Raw genomic sequence first — 23,707 nt, 5'->3', positions numbered from 1 at the left:
AATTCTAGGTAATAACAATACAAAAAACTTGTGGATGACGATGTTGGGTACAATTCTTGACCAGCAAAATTTGAAAATAAGCAAAACCACAAGAAATTAGACTTGCAACATTCTCAAATAAATGATTGCTACTTGCCATGTAAAGCTTAAGGGTAAACTTTTATTGTGGAGATTCATTTGCTCTGTTCTGTTAAGACTAATGAGAGAGCTGTGTTGTTAAATTTGCCCCTTAGAGCACTACAGATTAATGAAAAAATACCCTGATATATATTACATTTTAGGAACTTTCAGACTGCCCAGATATATGCCCATACATTTTCAGCCTGCTGCACAATGATTTAGTTGGGTGTTAGTATTGTAAGACTTGAAATCTTTCATTGTTTCATAACTTATGTAGTGTGAGTACAGCAACTTGACAAACATAAATTTAAAGCATTGCAACTTCATATAGCATTTCTGTCAAACTGATTCTTTCTTGTATTTCTCATGTAGTAGTTATAAGGTGGTATAACATATAACTTATGGTGAACAAGAAAACTCAGAAGCTCATGTTTGGTGCAGATTATCAGGCAATGAAGAGTAAGTACAGATCAGTAGAGTGACTTGTATGTAAGCACACCTCGGTGACTGACACAGAATCACAGGTTGGAAGGGACCTCAGGGATCATGTAGTCCAACCTTTCCAGGAAGAGCACAGTCTAAACAAGATGGCCCAGCACCCTGTCCAGATGACTCTTAAAAGTGTCCAGTGTGGCCGAGTCAACCACTTCCCTGTCCTCACTGTGAAAAATTTCCCTCTGGTGCCCAATCGGAATCTCCCCAAGAGCAACTTGTGTCCATTCCCCCTTGTCCTCTCCATGTGACTCCTTGTAAAAAGGGAGTCTCCATCTTCTTTGTAGCTGCCCCTTAAGTACTGGTACATGGTGATGAGATCCCCTCTGAGCCTCCTTTTCTCAAGGCTGAACAAACCCAGTTCTCTCAACCTATCCTCATATGGCAGGCTTCCCAATCCTTTGATCGTCTTGGTGGCCCTTCTCTGGACCCCTTCCAGCCTGTCCACATCCTTTTTGTATAGCAGGGACCAGAACTCCAGGTGTGGCCTGACAAGCGCTGAGTAGAGTGGGATAATGACTCAGATTGAACTGGCATAAGCTTCTGAAAAACAGATAAAGACTTAAGATGAATATATAGTGTAATGCGGGTGTACTCCCTAATTTACATTAGAGTCCTAATTCTGCAACTGTACATGCTGTATGCAGCTAATTGGACACGCTTGCTCCACTCTGGGGCAAACATGGTGACTTTGAAGGCGGGGTAGTCTAGAAATTAGCACATACTAGATCTGTGTGGCTCATTCTTCTCCTCTGTGTTCTCAGCTGAGGTGGCACAGCACACCTTGCAGCTTGTTATCCTTTCATACAAACACCAACACCTGCATGCTTCACACACTATGAAAAGATAAGTCTGGTGAAAGCTCTTTTATTAGTGCGTGCCTCAAAGGAACCATGATGTGTGCACAGAGGAGCTCAGGGCCCTCACCAGTGCCTGCAAGGGCCATGTGGTTACCAGCTTCACTGGTAGGAATGTGTAGCAGCAGCAATACTGGAGGGACAGCGAAGCAAGAAACTGAAAACTGACTGTGAACATGTGGTGAGCAGGAACCAGGCCACAGCTTTAACCACTGATAGTTTCCTTGTCTGTGCTGAAACCTGTCAAAGCTATGGGCGAAGTGGGTCTGACCATCTACGGCCAGTGCCAAGGCCTATGCTGCTGTCAAGGAGCTGTGGAGGACCCTCTGCTTACAGATGGCCTCGGAGCCATCAAAGAAGGCACAGTCATGGTGTTGAGCTGTGGGTGTAGGGAACTTGTGCTTTGTCAAGGCCCAAAGTGTGTTGCGTAGTCTCTCTCATATTTATGTTCCCTGTATGTTTAATTTGTCTTCATTTTCTGTGTTCTCCTGGTAGCTGCTTTGGTAGCAATCCTTTAGGTAGGTCATTCTTCTAATTGAGGTATAAATGTGGGACTTCAGTGAATACAATAATGTAATGGTGAACCTTGTACTGATCCTCTGAGAACTATTTTTCTTAGTATCTTAACTGAGGAAAAACAGCTAATAAAGAATGGCGTAATAACAAAGAAGCAACAACACAACACTACTGAAAACACTATATAAGACATTGAGAAAATAAAGTACTTTGCCTGAAGAAAGCTTAGATATATGACATGCATGTTAATGCTTCCTTATTTTCTTTTGAAGGATCGCCGCTTTAATGATGAGATTGACAAACTGACTGGATACAAGACAAAGTCACTCATGTGCATGCCCATAAGAAACAGTGATGGAGAGATTATTGGTGTTGCCCAAGCAATAAATAAGACTCCTGGAGGTGCCCCTTTTTCTGATGATGATGAAAAAGTAAGATTACCTTTATTTTAATTTTTTTTAAAAATTTCTTTTGTCATTCAGTAGGCTGTTGAAAATATACTTAATCTAAATAAGTAAATGGCACAGCTCTTGTGTTAATGATGTTTTTTCAGAAGTGCTTAACATAAAAGGTACATTTTTGTTGTTCTCAACATAAAGCATGTATCTGTTCTGTAAATGTGGGAGATCTTGTGGCTGAAACTTCAGCTTAATGGTCTCTAAATCTTATATAGACTTTTTTCATGTAGTCGTCTCAGTAGGAAGACTTTTTTATTTTTTAAAACTTACCTGTAGGAACAAGTTCATGGGAAAAAACTATCACAGAGACATTCCTAAGCTTACTGACTTTAAAAATCACCACCTTCTCTTGGTGTTCTCCATGAGTTAAATGCCTGTGGCATATGCAAAAGAAAATTTATTTAGAGAAGATTATGCATATACAACTTTATGCTATTCTGAAATACAGCAAACTTGCAAATGCCAATGAAAAGGACGAGAGAGGCAGGAAGGGGGCACTATGTGTGTATATGAAGCAAAATTTGGATAGTAAAGTGAGCTCAAAATGCAGAACAGAAGGAGCCACAAGGAGGGAGCTTGAATTTTTAAAAGTGGGGAAAATACAAAATGGATCTGTTGAAGGCAGATGCATACGGCTGAGCATGGAGGGAAAATGTGTGTAAAGCCGAAAGATGACTAGGGAAAAGAATGGTAGAGGGCAGCAAGCTGGGGAGGAACAGAACAGCAGCTATCTCTGCCCTGGAGAGAGAAATGGAGTCTCATTCAAGCATGTAATAGAAATGCACTTCTTTCTATTAAAATAGTATTGAATCTCTTTTTTGTAGAAGTGTAGTAAGAGGCAGGCTTTGCCCCTGAAAGCTCTTTATGATGATTCAGAAGTAGTTAATATTTGATGCAGAGCCATTGTTGGTGTATTACATACATGTTGACATGTCTATGCTGTGAAAGAAAGATGTTAAGTAATGCCCGTTGGAAGGGGAAAATCCCATCTTGTTGGTTCATCTAAATAGATGGAGATGATTTTTAGAATCAAGATAGCTTGACATGAATGAAATGCTTTATATGGCTAAACTAACAGTGGTTTATAAAGGCTTAAAATATTGCATAAATCAAACGTCTTCCATAGAAACCATAGTACTTGTATTTTTGAGTATTTCTTGAAGTTGCTATTACACTATTATGTTTACTTGTTAAATACTTACAGCAATACATTTAATGCATTGTGCATAACCGTTTTATAGTTTGAAACAATTGCTTGGTGAGAATAAAGATTCATATTCTTATGTGAATAATGTCAGTTAATAGCATCGTACTCTGGTTTGCTGTGCAGTGGGAGTAACTCAAAATTGATTGCCTCTTTGAAATTTTAGTATGTGAAGGAGCCTTTTGCAGTCCAGATGGGAAAATCTTTGCCAAGTGAAATGTTAATAAGAGGGTGCATTAAAGTTGAGAGAGAGTAAAAAGGAGTACTGATTATTTTTATACCTTATATTAGTTATCAGATGTCTTCCAACAGAAACAGTTATGAGCATATATTTCTTTATATTCTTATTAGGTTGTTGAGCATAGCACAACTTTGCTATCAAGTGGAGGTCTTCCAGAAGTTACTCTTAGCAACACCTACTTAGATGTGAAGAGCTGACTTGCTATGTACCGATGTTTGCTTTTGGTCCTTTTCCTAAATCTGTTTAGACATTACATTCTGATTTGATGTGCTCTTGAGCTGCTTGTTAACTTCTTGTGAAACTTCAAGCCTGAGATTCTTATTAAGACCTAGCCATTTGGATCCAAGTTGAAAGACTAGATGTGTTTGGATTATAATCTTCTTTAAAGTACATTTAACAAACAAAAGGAGTGTAGGATAAATTAGGCTAACAGTAGGAAAGCTTATGGTTTGACAGACTAACTGCGCAGCTGACCCATCTGTATTGTTATGCATAGTACCATAGAGAGAGCTATGAAAAAATTTTATAAATGCCAACTAACTTTGGTTACTTTTCACAGCAACAGTTTTAATAGTTTTATAAAACAGAAAAATTAATTGTAAGAACACTTCTCATTGCAGTGTGTATGTATCTGGCATAATCTCTTGGTTAAATGTTTACTTCTAAATGTACGTTGAGTAACAAGGAAGAAAGCCCCAGTCCCACTTCTGCCAGTATCACCTATTCTAGCATCACATTAAAGACAACTTTTCTTTTCTGTGAAAAGCTTTTAAAAACTTTTTTTCCATAAAAATAATTGGCTTTCAATTTCTGTTTCTGAAAGGTGTCTGTGTAACTGATTCTGCATGGTGATTTAGTTTGAATTAAATAACTTGAAAAAGAAAATTCAGTCTTTAGATGCTACTTTTTCAGACATCTGAAGTGACCCAGTACTTCCTAAATTGCTTCTTTATAGTTTTCTAAGCTTGTGTAACCATTAGTTTGACTCTGAATTACTTCTGATTCTGGAAAATCTTGGATGTTGAGTATTGATTTATTAGCATACAATACAAATCTGGCAGTGTATGCTACAATGGGTAGACAAATGCAAAATAAACAAAATGATTCTCTGAATAGGCTTTTTTCTGCATTTATTTTAATTAGTTATCTCTTTGTAAATGGAATCTTGTTGAAAATGCAGCCTTTATCATGGATACTACATTTGATTATCATACATCCAACTAGCAAAACAACTGTGTATATGTGAATTGTGTATTACTGAAACATATTAATGTAAATATTTGATGTCAGTAATGAGGCTGTGGCATTTGCTTCTGTTCAGTGACTGCTAAATATTATCTAAAATCAGCAAATTGCCCATAATTTGCCATTTTTATATTATATTTACTAGTCATTTATATCACTGTTGTTATAATCACAAAATCACAGGTTGGAAGGGACCTCAGGGATCATGTAGTCCAACCTTTCTAGGAAGAGCACAGTCTAGACAAGATGGCCCAGCGCCCTGTCCAGATGACTCTTGAAAGTGTCCAATGTGGCCAAGTCAATCACTTCCCTGGGGAGATTATTCCAATGGGTGACTGTCCTCACTGTGAAAAATTTCCCTCTGGTGTCCAATCGGAATCTCCCCAAGAGCAACTTGTGTCCATTCCCCCTTGTCCTCTCCATGTGACTCCTTGTAAAAAGGGAGTCTCCATCTTCTTTGTAGCTGCCCCTTAAGTACTGGTACATGGTGATGAGATCCCCTCTGAGCCTCCTTTTCTCAAGGCTGAACAAACCCAGCTCTCCCAGCCTATCCTCATATGGCAGGCTTCCCAATCCTTTGATCGTCTTGGTGGCCCTTCCCTGGACCCCTTCCAGCCTGTCCACATCTTTTTTGTATGGTGGGGACCATAATGATAAGCCTATGTGTTAGAACTTTTCAAGAATATATTAAATGGGTTCTTGCATGTTGTTGTGATTTAGCCCCAGTCAGCAACCAAGCACCACACAGCCAGTGTGTTGGGTGGAGATGGGGGAGAGAACCTGAAGAGCAGAAGTAAGAAAACTCATGGGTTGAGATAAGAAAAGTTTAATAATGGAAATAAAATAATAATAATAAATTGTAATAAAGAGGAAAACGACGAGAGGGTGTGAAACAAAACCCAGGAAAAATAAGTGATGCAACTGCTGACCACCCGCCAACCGACACCCAGCCAGTCCCTGAGAAATGATCGCTGGCCCCCAACCGACTCCCCCAGTTAATATACTGAGCACGATGTCGTATGATGTGGAATATCCCTTTGGTCAGTTCGGGCCAGCTGTGCTGGCTGTGCACCCTCCCGGGTCCTTGTGCACCCCACAAAGCATGGGAAGCTGAAAAAGTCCTTAACTAGTGTAAGTACTACTTAGCAACAACAAAAACATCACTGTGTTATCGACATTATTCTCATACTAAATCCAAAACATAGCACTGTACCCAGCTATTAGGAAGAAAATTAACTCTATCCCAGCTGAAACCAGGACACATGTAGAATTTATGGAAAAACAAAGGAGAACATAACCATTATTGTGCCTTGTAATAGATCTTAGATTTAACGAGGCCTGGCCGTCCGTGTGCTGTTATTTCCAACTCTGTGCTTTTAACTTTCTTCACTCACTGATAACTTAGAAAGCACAATATACTTCTGAAGGTATATTGCAAGAGATCACACTCTTCCAGAAGAACGTCTTGCGAGATTAGCAAACAGTTTTTTATTGTAATATCAGCAAAAGTGGTTGTGATGAAAGGGGGCAAGTGAAAACTGAGGAGTCCTTTCCAAAACAGGAAAAGATCTACCAGGGTATTGAGGTGCTTTGTGCAGAAAAGTCTGAGTAGCTGGCAAAAGACATAAATTTAGCTCTATGCTGATGTTACATTTCCCAAAAATTAGCAGCTTCAGAATGGTTAGAAAATGAAAACGTAAATTACTTGTCCTCTTCCTGGCCCCCTCCAAAGCCCTCTCAAAGAAATGTCAGTATCATTTAAGTCTGACTCTTGTTTGCAAGTGTCTATTCTCTCGTATTGTGTGAAGCAATTAAAATAATCTGTTGGGTTTTTTTTTTACAAAGCTACAAGGCTATATTGCGTAATGAAATGTCGCTTGGGGGCACTACTGTCATGAGTCAATAGGAAACAGAGAGTTATGTTTTCAATTAGAATTAAGTAGATGCTAGCATCATTTTTATGTACTCTTAGTTATTTTCAGGAAGTTAAGAACAAATAAAATATTTAAGATTTGAGGAGTTTTTAATGCTCCCAAGCTGTAACCAAGTTTATATTTTGCAATATGTAAAATGAAGTATTAGATTTAAAAGTTTTTCTAGTTTTTTTTTTTTTAATGGCAAATTCTCAGGTTGTTCTTTTACATCTCTGACCATAGTGATAATAGCACACACGAGTCAGAGTGAATTTTCCACATGTAATGATTGTTTCCCACTGCTAAATCTATTTTCTCCTTTTGGTGTAAGGGATGTTTCAGCCAATTCATTGTTTAAGTGCAGAACTAGACTTGACAGTCACTGGCGTGAGAGAGAATGTTCTGTCTCACAGTGTGTTTTGTCTCTCCAACTTCAGGGCTCAGTTGAACAGACTGATTTCAGAGATACCCAGTGTGATACAAACAATAGTAGAATACGATATTACTTTCGTATAGCAGCCATCACTATTACGTTATGTTGTGTAATTGGTAACTTTTTGGAAAAAGAGGCCGGTGGTGTACTTTTACATGTATTTTGCAAATGAAGACACCAGTTCATCTGCACAGACATAGAGTAGGAAGATTGAAAAACCAAACCCTTGAAAAGAACTGTGCACTCTGCATGCATTCCTGGTATTGCCCTGAAGATTCATTTAAGTATTTGTGCTGTTTGCTGGTGAGTCATAGTTGTTCCAGGACTGGTGGGAGACTCAGCCTAACAAGAGCTTGATGGTCTTTAATTTAAATTATTGTATGCCCTTTAGAGTCTTCTGAGATGCAGTGCCAAAACAAACCTAATCCTCCATCACAGATGCTTGACAAACAGCAGCAGCAGCTCCACTGTCACTTAAACTGGTGTCCTGGTTCTCTCTGGCTCTGACGTCCTCCTAGTCTGAAAGAAGTGAATTGACTGTGGGGAAACTACCCAGGATAGCCAGCTTGAATTAAATCCTGCTTGATTACTGAAAAGCAGTAATTGGAATGCAGTGAAAAATCACTCCTGGGAAGGGGAAGGAAGAACTGGCTTTGGCTGTCTGTGCTCTGTGGATAGTTTTATTAGGAAACATATATATCCAGGTTCCAGGATTCAGCTGGAGTATGTTTGGTTTGTGGGGGCTTGAAGATACAGTGTTCTCAAGCTCCAACATTTCTATTTCTTACATTCCCAATAGCAGCCCTGTGTTTCTAAATTGCCCAATTTAATGTGCTCTTCTTGGTCCATATTAGTTAAGGCTCAAATATGTTCTATACCCAGTCTACCATAGTGATGAACAATTTGCAGGGATTTTGCTATACCTGCTAATCTGTTTTCTGTGAGTTTTTGCATGATGGGCTTAGAGTCATGCTGGCGGGTAGTAATTTAAAAGCCAGTTAGGATGGTTTCTTTATCTTAAGGAAGTAATCAACTATAAATAAAGTCCTTAGGGAAGGGAGTGAGCCAGAACAGGCAAGTGTCTCTGACTGTTGTGAAAATGATGACCCCAGCTTTATGAATGTGTGGACTTTACCAAAAAAAAGTCACCTGAAAATTATTTTGATGGCTTCACTAGAAAGGAACACAAGAAACAAATTAGGTAAAGAATTTTTTTGTGTGTCTGTGTTTCATATATTGCAGTATGTGATGATCTCCTGCTAACATCTACCTTGGTTCTCTGAAAATCTGCATGGCAGTGAGACTCCAAAAGCTATTATTTAAAACTGGCATAATCCTCAAAGGTATCATGTGGCCCATATGTCACTTAGATCCCAATGCAAGAGACAAATTCACTGAAAGAAGGCAGAAAATAACAATGACATTTGAAGGATGAAGGTGCTGAGGCACTACAACTATCTGAGAAAACTCTATTGGTCCATTAGGCACGGTTCTCAAAAAGTACTTGCTACGCAAATCTGAATTAGAATAAACCACAGTAACTGAACTCTCTTGCTGGGGGAGTTTAAAACAATTTGTCTCTAGAACATTGGCTTTATCAAGACAGCTTCATACCACTGGTTTGCAACCAACAACACCAAATGACTGCAGTGACAAATATTTGAATGGACTTCTTTCAGTCTTGCACATATTCAGTCATGCTTTCAAGTTAAGCTGAAAGTCTAGATTTCTTTTTCATTACAAAACTCTAAATGTGCTTGAAACTTAACAAAAACATGTCTGTATCAATACCTCTGTTTAGAGACTAGTAGTAAATATGTCAATTGGACATCTTAACCTCTGAGGTATGGAAACATGTCTAAGGTGTCTTACAGTGATATTTTAGTGAACTATTTATTTTTTCAAATATAAATGTGTATTTTCCTAGGCTCAAGGGCTACTTTGTTGCTGTGTGTTTATAGTACATATTACAGTAAATCCTTGATACCTCTTTGAAGCCTATAGGTGTTATAATAAAACAAATAAACACATTGTCAGATTTGGCATCAGGGATGTTTTCTCTATAGAACATTTCAGTGAAGATTTTTATGTGTGGGGGTTTTTTTTGTGGGGACTGGGGTTTTGTTCTTGCCTTGTACAATGGTGAGAATGAGGGAGGTATCTGAATTCTCCCTGCAATTGCCAGCAGGAATCTAAACCTATTGGCTCTTCCCATATTTCCTGTGCTTATATCTTAAATAATTAATACAGTGAGACTTGAACAAATAAGACCTCTTGTCTGTAAACCTAGACTGTCATTTGGCTAATGTTTGTAGCATTTGACTCAAAGCTTAATAAACTAAATGGAAGAATCTCTGCTGACTTCATGGACTTTTAAATAACAAACCTCTGTCCATTTCTGGCATAGCAGCACTTCATTAAATGCAGGTCCCCAGGTCTATTTTATGAAGCTTAAATTCATCTGGGTCAGAGCACTGTAAAGAAATTGCTTAAAGATCAGTTTTGGCTTCTGTATCCTTCCACTGGAGGCCAGTGGGCCCCAGAGGCTGAACGCAGTTTGTTTGATCAACAGCACAGTTTACTACACCTCTCTGAGATGTCTCGGTTCACTAGACATAAAGATGACTGCTTAGTTCCTTTTGTGAACATTCATTGAAAAGTCGGAAAACTGGAGAGGTTGTTATGCCAAACCCCACCCCTAACAACCAAGGTCAGAGTCTCCTTCAAGTTAAGTTTATTTTTTTTTTCTAGGAGGTACTTGGTCAGCCGCCTAGAGTCTGAAGTTGCCTCTGAGCTTGTAAAAGGTGATCAGCCTTAGGAATGGTAGTCAGTCCTGGAAGCTGAGCAATACGAAGAGCCATGAGACAGAATAAAACTTTCATAGTATTTGTGGGATGCTTGTGGTCAAAACAATCTGGTTGGCACACGGAAGAACCCTGTATAAATTCAACTGTGTTGAATCTAATCTCAGTATGGCAGCTGCTGTTTTTATGTACCCAAAGCTATGCACAGGTTATGTTACATTAGATGATCTTTATGTCTCTTGGATCAACTATTTCAAGTGTGTTAGAGAATCACGAAGGTAGCATTGTAGTGGTTACTGTAAGGTGGCCTCCAGAACTGTGTAAGGACTTGAGATGTTTCCATTGCCTAAAATAGAGACACACAGAGCCCTGAGCCTTCAACAGGCTGATGGTAATATACAGTGCTTCACAGCCTGAGTTATTAATGTTTTTTTTACTGTTCTGTTTGGCGATTTGTGGAAGCAGTCCAATTGTTTTCCTAGGAAATTCGAGCCCTTTTATTCAGGTGTGATGGCGTTAAGTATTTGTATCTAATGCAGCATTTGAGAACACATATTGCTCCTTTCTTCGTGCTTAGTTCGGTCATGTTATCAAAATTATTCTTGAAGTGATTTTTATTAAATATGTCCCTGTTTGACAAAACAGAGGAGTTATGAGGTTAAGTGATCCATTAGAGATATTAATTATCAAGCATTCAGTAGTACCTTGGGTCTAAGTCTTATTAAGAGGCCTTTGGGTCCTCCTGCAAATTCTGAAGAATAAAAACAGCCCTGGAGTTTGTGCTTTGTTTTCCCCTTTCATTGGTATTCACAAAGGGTTGCAGCATGCCCCGGGGAAAGGAGTCCACATCTCTACTGGTCAAACACACGAACAGACTTCACAGAAAGACTGGTAACACCACAAAATGCAGTGATCATAGGACTCCTTTGCCTTGCCTTTGTGCAGCCATACTACATTCTTCAATGAGAAGCAAAGTAGTGTAAAGCTTTCAACAGAAAGCCCAGAAGCCAAGAATTCTGCAGTTCTGATGGTAGTTTTCAGATACTTCAGTAACTAGAAACTGTGATGTTATTACTTTTATCTTTTTTATAAATGCTATATTACTAGAATTTTCACTTAAATGCTTTGAATACCAAACCAACAATAATACAAGGGCTCAGGAGGATTAGAATTTTGTTTGGTTCATCTGTCAGCAGGAAGAAAGCTGGCCACAAAATAGTCTGAGGGCTATGATGTGCATTTCTGTTACAGTATAACTCTTAGGTACTGCCTATATAAGGAATGGGCTAGAAAAGCTTTTTTTTTTTTTCCTTTAGAGAAAACCATGTTATTACATTATATAAGGAATAAAGTTTTTTACCTTCAGCTGACTTCCTTTTCTTGGCAATACTCCCTTAAACCAACTGAATTATTTTGATCAAATGGCTCATTAGAAAAACCTTGTTTGCTTCAAGTGAAACCTGCACTGGGGCCTTGTTACAGAAGCATGTAAAAGGAAACCCTTCTGGTTGGCAGCTGGTGAAGCCTTCATTTGTGAGAATTATTGGAGATGTGCCCTGTGGGCTGGATGGGAGGACTTTGTCCCTAGTGAAGTGTTTTCTGAACTTCTGTCAGTCTTTTCAGTTCTCCATAGCTGTTCTTTGTAATAACTTAAAGACTTGATATACTTTTAGAAAATAGCATTTCGCATCTCCTGCAGATTGCTTATCTTTCCTGAAGCAGAATGAAATGTTCATACAGCAGTTCCTGCCATCACAAGTATTTCCCGCTGGAATAGTGATGCTGAGCCTTTCTGTAGCTACAGGTTACATGACGAGATATTGAAAACTGCTTAGCGAATCACTTTGCTAAAAATTAACTCAACCTCTGACCTTCAACATGTTATTACAGGCTTCATAAGAAACTGTAACTAAAACAGTATTCTGTCATTCTAGCACTGACTCACAGTATGCCTTTGGGCAAATCACTTTACAGTGGTCTCTATTCCAAAATGTAATTCTAAAAATAGCATTAGGTGGTTCCATATGTGCTATCAGACTTTCCATTTTAAGCGTTCTCACTTTATAATAAGGAAATTATTTTCCCTATTGTTGAGCTCAGCCTGAGCTTTTGAAGCCTTGTCGAATGCTTTCTTTGCGTGCAGCAGCTGTAATCTGGACAGATCTGGTTAGAAAATACCAAAGCAATTTCACAAAAATCTGTTTCAGCTGTTTGTTTAATGGTCCCAGCTTTACATATAATATTTCTTGCCTCCATGAAAATAGGGCCGCTCTGATGTCTTTGACTGGTTTGCGAGAGTGTAACTGGTCTATAGTTGGTGAACCCCTGATTGTATATTGGAAGGAACTCAGTCTTCTTCCATGCTGTCTTCGCAATTGCCAGCCTGAGAGATTCATGTCTGCATCCCAGCAGTTGGAGTATGGAAGCAGCAATGTAGCTGTAATGCCTGCTAGGAGTGTATAGGAATGCATTTCCCCTATATCTGGGAAAATGGCCGTTTAATTCTGTGGCCACAACTGCATAAAACTTTTGTCCTTTTCTTTCATAGGAACATAAGAAAAGATTGGCCCCCTCAGATGAAACATCTAACTCAGTGACCTTTTTCTGTCAGCTGCTGAGAGCAAATGCCTGGGATGAGGCAGGCAGAGGATGGTATTTCATGTATTCCACCAGCTTCCTGTGATTTGCAGCTCAGGCCCAGACATAGTATCTTTGTATTTAATACCACCCTAGGGATTTCCTACTTAGGAATTTATTCAGGCATTTCTTGAAGCAAGACAAGCTTCTAGGTTTCACGACATGCTGCACATTTTGTGAAGAAATGACACCTGACTTCCATTAATTTCATGTTATTCTTCCTTGTTTTAGTGAACACAATGAAGAGTCATTCCCTTTTAGTTTTCATGCCAGCTGTTTTGCCCTAAAAACCTTCAGCCTTTAAAAGCTATGAAGTTCCTACCTGGAGCAATGGTCTTCCCTGCAGTCAGCTGTTTGCTTTGGCAGAAGGGGTGCCTGCTTCCCAGAGCCCTGGGCACTGCCTCTGGCCTTCTATGACAGTCGGTACTTTCCATGTCTGGAGAAGTAGAAGTCACTTGAACCATTTTTTTGTACACTCTAGCCTGAAAAAAAAAAACACCAGGATCTGCACTTGGTGTTGTAAAACTGTCAGGCATGCCCAGAACTGTTTTCGAAGTCCAGAGCAGATCTTCATTGCTTGTTGGCATCTTGATGCCACTGCATTACTGGAATGCTTTTTAATAAGAAAAAAACCAAAGTTTTGTTCATTATCTATCCTAGTTAGCCTACTTTGCCAATTGTTGACTTTAGCAAAAACCATTATTGTTCTTACGAAAGATTCTAGAGCTCCCTGAATTGTTGGGAACTGTTGTGTTTGTACTAAAAAAACCCAAACAACCCTTAAAACAAAGCATAAAAAACATGTCAGGTCACCAGTGAAAGTTAGTCAACAAGGTTAACAATTACTGTGCAGCAAGATTACATTTCGGGGTAGAGCTGCTAGAATTATGAAAGCTAAAATAGGTTAACCAACTAATGATAATGATTTTGCATCTCATGCCTACCTGGCAAATACTAAACTAGAGTTAAAAAGATCAATATTATGATTATTTTTTCAGTTGGAATGCTGTTGGAGCTGTCAGAAATAATTGAGCCACATTGTTCGTAATCATGAATAGTGGTCAGAGATTTCAGCAAGGAAATTATGCAGTACAATTCAGGTAACTCTTAACAGGGTAAGCAAACTGTGTTTAGAAAAATATTTCATATGAACAGCATAGTGATACAGGCAGGGGCACCAGGAAGAACACTTCATTTAGCAGTGCTTTGTGAAAACTGTGAGTAAGCACCTTGATTGTCAATTCAGTCTCTGGGGAACCCTTTTACTTAGAATATTTATCCACATAAGTTTTTAGCAAAACAAAAAAAAATTTATACTGGCAGCTATCAAGGCTACAGTCTTTGGACTGAACTTGACATTAATTTAACCCCAGTATTAATTTGCTGGCAATTTGCTACCTCTGTGGTAGAATGGATAAAAACAAATCTTGTTTTTTTTTCTTTTCTGCTTAAAAAAAAAAAAAGGCTTTTGCTGTATAAAAACAGACTAGAATTTTGCAATGCTGGTGTCATGGTTACAAGGCAAATTCAATAATAGCTCTCTGGCATGATAATAGCTTTCCAGTATTGTGGCATGCTTTTAAACTGGGAGGCAAGTGGAAATGCCTTGGAGCTGTAGAGGAGAGGGTCCAGTGTGCAGGGCTGTGTTGAGGGGTCCTAAGTATGGGGAGGCAAGTGCTGAGCAGTGATAGTCTTGTGGAGATCTGAGAGCTGAGGATGTCCTAACTGCCATGTGGTGAGTTGTCAGCAGGATGTCTTGCAGGATAGTGGGGCCATGTGTTGTCATCTGAGCTGAAGTAGCCCTGCAGGCTTGTCCTATAGAGCAGAATAGCTATGAATATGGTACTACATCCTACTAAGGAGAGCAGGCTTTGAAAGAAGGAAGCTTGCCAAGACATGTTACCATAAACACAATCTGAATTTTCCTTTTCTGTCACACACAGTGGAAAACATGTTTAGTATGGTTAGTTGGGGCTACGTACTCACTTTCATGCAGGAATCAAAAAGGTTTATAATATGCTCTAGCCTAGAGTTCAGGGCTTCTCCTTCAACTTAAGGTGTAAAGTTTTGAGCTTATCCTGTGTATCTATGTCATGGTTTAGCCCCAGTCAGCAACCAAGCACCACGCAGCCGCTCGCTCACTCCCCCCTGGTGGGACGGGGGAGAGAATTGGAAGAGTAAAAGTGAGGCAACTCATGGGTTGAGATAAAGACAGTTTAATAGGTAAAGCAAAAGCTGCATGTGGAAGCAAAGCGAAACAAGGAATTAATTCACTGCTTCCCATGGGCAGGCAGGTGTTCAGCCACCTCCAGGAAAGCAGGGCTCTGTCAGGCATAATGGTTACCTGGGAAGGCAAACGCCGTCACTCCAAACGTCCCCCCTTCCTTCTTCTTCCCCCAACTTTATATACTGAGCATGACGTCGTATGGTACGGAATATCCCTTTGGTCAGCTGGGGTCAGCTGTCCCGGCTGTGTCCCCATCCAGTTTCTTGTGAACCCAGCAGAGCACAGGGAGCTGAAAAAGTCCTTGACCAGTGTAAGCACTACTTAGCAACAACTAAAACATCTCCACATTATCACCGCTGTTTCCAGCAAAAATCCAAAACATAGTCTCATACTAGCTACTACGAAGAAATTTAACTCTACCCCAGCTGAAACCAGGACAATCTAGAAGTTTCAGTTCTCAGTGATGGCAAGGATTGTTGCTACCCTACCGGACATGCACAGCATCTGAAATGTGGCCTCAATAATACCTCTGTTGCAAGGGCAAACTCTGATCTCTTGTCTCTTCAAGAATGTCAAATAATCCCGCACTTCAAGAAGTTGGCAAAATTTGACGGAGCAGTAGGGATATGGATGACTTATAGAAGCTGAAGTCTGCCTGCAGAAGTGTTAAATCAGCAGGTTGGCAAGAGTCTTCTCACTAACAAATTAGAGCAACAAAATGCTGCATCCAATTGAAGTTTTGGAAAAATATGCAAGGTAGAGACTGTAGTTTTCCGTATAAGTGGAGATGTGATCTCATGAACATCTGATAAAATCTGACCACTGAGTGGTAAACTCAGCAGTTGCTGCCAGCCCAAACAGTTCGTGTACAAATGAAAGCATTTTATCTTTCTAAAGTGGGTTTTGGGTAATCACCGTACACAGGAAGCAGACGCCATTCCAGTGAGACATTAAAAGGTGTAAGCCACCATAAGAGCTAGTAGGAATGAGCTTGAGTATTTAATGTGCGCAGCTGTCAGTCTTATGAGGTTTGAAGTTGTTGCCTTGATGTTTACATTTGGAAGAATAGAGATAGGTGGGTTTTTTCCTTCTTTTTTTTCCTCAACCTATTACAACTTTCCACACATTCTCTAAAAATAAGGTTCCATTTTCAGAGTTAAAATAGCAGAAAAGAATGGTCAGAAACTTACAAAGTAAGTATTTGTATTCTATGTATAAGGGGGATTCAATATGTGTTAATCAATAGAACGAATTCTTCCACTGACTAACTACTCAGTGATCTTTCTCACTGATGTAATACTAAACTAATATGTCCTGAATGTTAAAACAAAGCACTTCAGTTATTGTTTCATCATGTACTTAGACTTTTTCTTTTAATGAAAACTGAACTAGAGATTAATAATTTGGATAGATACTAATTTAATTTATCCTAATTTGCATAGCCTTCTGTTTTGCTTCTGCTGTCACTTTTGTGGATTTTATGAGAATAGATATATCAAGTCAGATACTAAGATCTATTTTTGCTTATATAGAAAGATTAATTTAGATGTTAGATGCTTGTAGTAGAATGTGATGTTGAAGCTGGAAATATGTAACTGTTAAAAATATCCATGAGATACTGTTTTAAACAGAACCTGCTTTTCTGGGATAGTTGCTGTAGTTCTGATGTGAAGCTAATCAGGCAGTGTGATGTTATGTGAATACAATTATGAAAGCTATGAAAGTGTAACTGCATCTTCTGCGATGGCAAAGTTGTAGCAGCAGGATGGTGTTGCTTTTCTTTTTTTTAATGGAATTATTTTGCATTTACTTTTCTCTCAATATTTTAAATTTTTGAGTCAGTCCTGCATTCTGCTTTTCCTGGAGCACAGACATCTCTGCCTGACTGGCAGTAGCCGCTGCTGCTGGGAGTATCTGTTGCCACGCCTGGTGGTATGGTTATTGTATCCCTGTTAGTCTGGCACTGGGACTACTGAATTAATACTCCCGCTTGTGGTCCTGTGATTGGTACTGTTGCATTAACCAGAGCTGCATACTGATACCTTATCACTTTCATTTGCAGTTACTGTCGCACAAAAAACCCCGAGAATGGACTGATTGCAAAATAGCATTCAGAAGCACATGCAGAAATGCAGAAACTGTTGTCTCTTTAAGACGGGTTTTTGCATCAGGGAGAGAAGTGGAGACGGGAAGGGGTAGGGCTGCGGGAGCGAAAAGCTGGGGCAGACCCAGGCTAACGGCACAGCAACAAGTGATGGAGAAAGCATCCTGCACTCCTGCGTTTGAGTCTAGCACTCGTGTGCCACCAGAAAAGGGTCTCACCCCCTCTAGTGGCTTGCATTCCGACTTGGTTGTAATAATGATATAAAATTAAATGAGCACGTATAACTAGAGTAGTGCCTCCCAAAGGTAGGTTGTGACTCTCCTTTAGCTTACTGTTTCTGGTATTTTTAGTCCTTTTTTTTAGCACTGAAAGATGGTAGCATGCTTTGTAAGTGTTTAATTTAATATACATCTTGTTACCCATCTCCATGCTTCTTCCACGTTTTCTGATAGACGTTTACTCCACATCTTTGGGCTAAGAATGCTACAAGTGTCTGCAGCCCTCCACGTCAAACCAGCGCTTTACGTTTCTAGGCGAGGACCGGAACCGTTCCATGCTCGCAGCCACATTACGTGAGGAGTAGCAGCCTGCTCACACTGCCATCAAGTGGATGCGAGGCATTACGGCACTAGCGTTGTCAAAGTTTCTCATCACCGTTGTATTACATCAAAATCTTAATAAACCTAACTTCATTTACTTGCACGTCTGATTCTGACAAGGCCTGCAGAGGCCTCTCCTTTCTGTCTGCGACACTGAAGCAGCAGAGTTAGTTCTCTAAATCCATGTGCTTACGTAGGAAGATAAATCAAGATTTCTTGCTCCATAGTTTACCTGCAACTGCCTTACTCTACAAGGCTGATTTTTATATGTCCTTATCACGTGTGAATAACTGAGACTTCACTTAATGTAGACTGAACTACTCAAACATTAGTAACTGCCACAACTGAAGTCATGTTCACAACTGCATTCAAAGCTTTCTATGGGTCATGTTTGCTTATGTGACTCTTTTTTGTAGCCTCAGACCTTACTTGCCTCCCAGTCTTCAATGTTTTTCTGAAGATGACAAGATGGGAAGATTATCAGATCCAAAAATGGACTCAGCTAAATCAAGACTTTAAGTGTACTTCAGGCACCTTTACCCAAAAACAGTCTTATGGTTACCTGACCCAAGAAATGCCTTACACTCAACAGCTACCTCCCTGTTTATCCACAAAGTTATCCAGTGTGTCTGCATACATTGCTGCGTCAGTCTGGCAGCGTCATCAGCTATTAAAAATTTAACAACCTTTTCTTTTGTTAGATGCTGAAAGTACCTGAACATTTTCCAACGAGATAATCTTCATTTATTTATAGTTTTATCACATTTTAGATTTTAAGCTGAATGTTTCCACGCTGATTTTTTTTTCCTCAGGCAGAAACTCCTTTGAATCTTGTCTTTTTTTCTTTTAATCTACTCAGAATATATTTTTCTCAAACTATTTTTGAAAATATTTTCTTTGTACAGCTCTTGCATGCCAAAGTTCTGGAAAGGAAGCCTTGACATTTGGCTGCGAGCTGGGATACACATGGCTGGATACACGTCACAGGTGCTGTGAAGAGTCCAACGCTGTCCGTGTAGTTTAAAAAAAATATTTTTGTTTTTTAAATTGCGTCCTCAGAAATTTTTCATTCTGCTTTCTAGTTTATGGCTCATTCTACAGCTCTCTCTCATTTTTCTACTCCCACTTCAAAGTTGTATCATCCTTTTTGCAGCAATGTACCCCAGTGCTGTACGTGAAGCCTGTCTTCCTTCTGTATTCCCTTTTTCTTATCCTGTTGCTATCCTTTTGGCAATGTCTGTTTTCTCCCAATGCTTTGTGCAGGTGGGTGCATTTGTGAAAGGGGTAAGAGTCTCAACAGATTTGCTGTTTGGAAGTGCTCAGCAGGAATCACTTCTCACTCAGACACTGAACATGTTGGTGGTAGAAAAGATCATTCCACAAAATCTTTCGGTGTTATAAGAACTTCTGCATGTTCAAAGGACTACTGGATTTCAGACCAATGAAAGCTGCTACCAGAAGTTATTACAGTCTGGCACCGTTTGTCATAAAGCATCGTATGTCTCTGCTTTCAGATATTACTAGAAACGAATACAAGGATGTAGAATATCCTACGTCCCCACTAAATTATTTGCAGATAGAAACAACTAAGTTTACTTGATCTATCAGATGTACAATGCAGTCGGTCCATTCTTTTTGAGCCTTTCTTATTTACTAAGCCTTTTTACCACTTTATTTTAGTATTGTTTCTAATTTTCCTTTGTTTTGCTATCCTATCTTTGTTTGAATTTAACATTCATGTAGTACTGTTTTATTTCTAACTTATTTTCTGCAATACAAAGGGATTTCCTCCTCACTTTTTCATCCTTTCTCCTCACTTATCCTTGCCATGCAGCATCCTGAAGGAAGCAATGCAAATGAAAGATACAGCACCAAAAAAACCCCAACCAACCCAACCCAAAAAACAGCACAACTATAGGCACGATATCTAATAAAAAGTTAAATAAAGAGGAAAATTGAGAGTGCGTGGGAAGTATGGAAGTGGTGACTATCCCTCGCCAAGACAAAGCGGGGCGCTTTGTAAGACAGATTAGCAGAAGGGCTGATCATCTATTAAACAAAAGCAGAAACTGAAAAAGGGAAGGGATCTACCAGATACAGAGAAACAATTTTGGTCATGATACCAGTAGTGGAGAACATACATTGAAAAATTGTTTTGAAATAATAGGCAAAGCCTCAGGAGTTTTAGCAAGGTAATGTTTGCTTTCACACTCCCCTTTTAAGAGGCAAAATTGGTGGTAACTTCAGTTCAGTCTTCTTGGAAATTAAGTTAGGATACAAATATATCTTCATTTTTCCTCCTGTCATCTTTTGGTCAGTACTAATACTTTCAGACATGCTAAGTGCAAAAATATTTCAGGGTAGTTTGTTCTTTGAACTGTAGTTTTTACAAACTTACATCTAACATATTCTGTTGTTTGACCTCTCGCCCCTCAGCCATAGCTATCTGCAGCAGTGGTAAGTTTCAAACAAGTGGTAACAAGGTTTCATGGAAGCTGGTGAAATTCTGTAAGAAGTCACCTCTTCAGTCTTGCTATTTGTATGTAGCTGGCAGCTTTGATTACCAGAACATTAATGCCTTTTCCAGAGCTCCGAATTTGGGTTTTTTTGTGTTGTAAAGATGAGAAAACCTCCTGCCCTAGGTTAAATCGGGGCGGTGGGTGGGAGGAAAGTATATGAAAGGGAGGGAGATTAAATAGCCCAGAAGAGGCAATCCATAAAACAGAGGGATAGATTGGTCTGCCTAACTGGGTTGTCTAAGTGCTCTGGGGTATTATATCCACTCTAAAAGAGCAAAATAAAAGGTAATAGTTCCAATATGGAAGCTAATATGTTTTTAAGACCCTTAAGTCTTTTTTGTTTAAACTGTTTAGCAAATACTACTGATGCTGTACACGTTTTTCAGGTAGAAATAATGCCATTTATTTCTTGGGTAGAGTCCGCAGTTTATCCTGTGGCGTTTCTAGCTCTCTTAACTATTGTTATTAGCCACCATGTCTCCTCCTTCAGAGGATGGCTGCAAGGAGATCCTAAAGTTATCTCTCTACTTAGATGTAATCACTATGTCTATGTGGGATTCTTAGCCAGCTCTTGAATGCCAGTAAGTGCTCCAGGTAAAATATACTCTAGATAAAATTCACCAGTCAACTAAAAATGTGGAATCCAGGGTCAAGCCTTGGCATTGGCTTAAGCGAGGCAGCACCCAGAATGGGGGGCTAGGCTTTATTTCTGGGCAGCTCAGCTCCTTCTCGGGTGCTCACTCTGTTCTAAGCCAAGTTCTAACCCAAACCCACAAGTAAAGATGTTTTGTGTCATCATTAATATGTGCTCCTCTTGAACAGTTGTAAACTAAATTCTATTATATGTTGTGATTTCTCTTTAGGAAATTGTATGTAATACATCAAATTATTTAAGCAATTCTTCACATTCTTTGAAGAGAATAACAGGAGTGATAAATCTAATGAGAAATTTTTCAATGCAAGTGTTATGGAGATGATGAATCCTCAGCTTTTTAGGTATATCATAGGTTTATTTTTTGTGTGTGCCTTTATTTCATGTGTCCATACTTTTTTGTTCTCTTTTAGATGAGAAACCCCACTCATAGGTCCAAGACCCCAGTAGGGTAGGTGCTGTACAGGCAGTGAGCAGGAGGCTGCTTCTTCAAAGAGATGGTTGGAAGTATTACAAAAATGACAGATGAGATGTCATAAATATATGTCTGATGACCTTTTAGTAGGCTTCTGTAGACCTTTTGGACACTTGGAGGGAATTTAATTTTTGTGCTTTATAAATTTTTCAGTTGAAAGTAGGCCACAAAAAGGAACATGAAGGGAAGTAGAAAAATCACATAACAATAGTCACAGCGGAGAAACTGTAGAAGTGGCAAACTCTTCACCTCTGAGTCTTTCCAGGGACAGAATGAATGATAAATAGATACCTGTTTGCCACATTTGCAAATAATGCAATGATGCAAGTAATGCAATTAATGCAAAATGTTAGTGGTTACAATACAGTAGAAGGGTCCCAATACAGTGTTCAAGATTCCTTTCTATCAAAAACATACTATGTGTTTTCTGTATGCATTATGGTTTAATAGTTGAAAATAATGAAGAAAAAATCCCACCAAAACAACAAAAAAAAAACCCCACCCACCTGTGTTGATTATTTTGCTGTATTAACATGGTTAATGTTTTCAGGAAATACTTTTAAAGCCAGCTCTTTGGAATACTTCATTTTTTCTGGAGCAGGTTCCATAAATTCTGTTTTGTTCTGAGTCCATATTTTTTGGATCAGCATACTTCAATATACCTTTCTTTCTTGTACTTTCTTTGACCTACTATATAGTTATTCATCATAGGCATTATGTATCCCAGGGCACAGACACCGATTCGCACTACAAAACTTTTTCCTTCCTTTTGTGGATGCATGTAGATTCTTTTGGGCAGGAATTTTTCCTTGACTCTGGACAAATACAACTGTATTATTTTGTAAAATTAAAAAAAAAAAAAAGACATTACTGATTAATTATGCCCTGTTAGCAGTATTATTAAAATGTAGTAACAAAATATTACTTGCTGCTGTACAGGCATAGCAATACAAACCCTACTGATGATAATACGAACCCAGGATTAAATCTGGATACATGATTTCAAGAAGCTTTCACTATTATCTTCCTCTGTCATTTGTTTTCCTTCACTGTGTGGTTTTTTTGAAATACATTTTTGCATTTTTTTTAAATTAGTGAAGAGAATACCTCTATCAGGTTGTTAATAAAGCCATAATAAATAACTAATATTAAAATTATGCTCAAGGTGTCATGCAACTGAGAATTATACAATACACCAGACTTGTGGGTGATGAGGTTTTGCAGGTGGTTGTAAGCCTTGATTATAAATGGCCTATTTACTTGCAACTTTTACTGACTTGAGAGCATACCAAGCACAGAGTTTGCTTCAAATCTGCTGTCCTTAGCTGAGAATCTATTGTACCTGGCAGAAGCATTATAAGGAGAGCTCAGCCTGGAGGTAGAGGAACAAGGGGTTGTTTTAATTTTCCAGGTTGTTTGGTACTGTGAAAGTCACTGCAATGTTTAGTAGACATTGGAACAAACTCAGCAAGTCTAATTTATTGCAGCTTCTCTGGGCTGGCTGTCTCTGCAGTCTGTAAGGGATCCAAATGCCACCTTGTGCTCTGTGCTACTGTCCTACCTGCTTATGCATACAATTCTCACCTGTGTGTCTCTGCTTTCCACCTATGTGCATCTTCTCTTATGCCTTAGGGAGAAGAGGAGGTGTCAGTGGTCTCCTGAGTTGGGACTGGGGAAGTAAAGGTCAGAATTTGTCCCCTTTAACTAGAAGACCATCTTTTCATTTGCAGGAAGTACTATATTACACTTTGTAAGAAATGCAATTAGTTTTCCACGAGGTTTTAATTCTCTTTGTGTCTTTTAATGCTACTGAATTAGCACCTCAATTGTATTTTGTATTAGACGGGATAACACAGATAATTGGGTTCAATACTATTAGCCGCTTGTATTAGCAACTGTATGAATGGGCAGCAGCTCACATCCAGAGAGCTCTCAGACACTCAGATTATAGACTTCCACACAGCTGGAAGTAAATGAATGTGATATAGTTGAAATCAAGGGACTTTTTATGCAAGGTGACTCACACTAAAACACATGGAGACAATTGCAACACTCTTCTTCCTCATATCTAAAACAAGGAGTGTGCTTTTCCTTTCATTGGTTAATGGAATAGTAAGTGCGTTATAAATGTGTATGTTGGTATTGCCAAGCATTGGGCTAAACCTTGTTAAAGTTGATAGCGTTAATCACTGGGATTTTCCTTTGTTGATA

The 23,707-nt window shown here is 39.0% G+C and overlaps 1 protein-coding gene across 1 annotated transcript in view; it reads left to right on the top strand.

The window, feature by feature from the left end:
* Nucleotides 1-23,707, top strand: part of PDE11A (phosphodiesterase 11A) — a 140,876-nt gene that overhangs the window by 16,555 nt on the left and 100,614 nt on the right. Inside the window, exon 2 of the mRNA XM_064453319.1 lies at nt 2,258-2,416. Within this exon, the coding sequence (XP_064309389.1) occupies nt 2,258-2,416 (159 nt within the window). The remainder of the gene's footprint in view (nt 1-2,257; nt 2,417-23,707) is intronic.

Source organism: Phalacrocorax carbo, chromosome 5, assembly GCF_963921805.1.
Source record: "Phalacrocorax carbo chromosome 5, bPhaCar2.1, whole genome shotgun sequence".
NCBI classification, from domain to species: domain Eukaryota; kingdom Metazoa; phylum Chordata; class Aves; order Suliformes; family Phalacrocoracidae; genus Phalacrocorax; species Phalacrocorax carbo.
The sequence above is the reverse complement of the archived record's forward strand: the minus strand, read 5'-3'. Positions and strand labels throughout refer to the sequence as shown.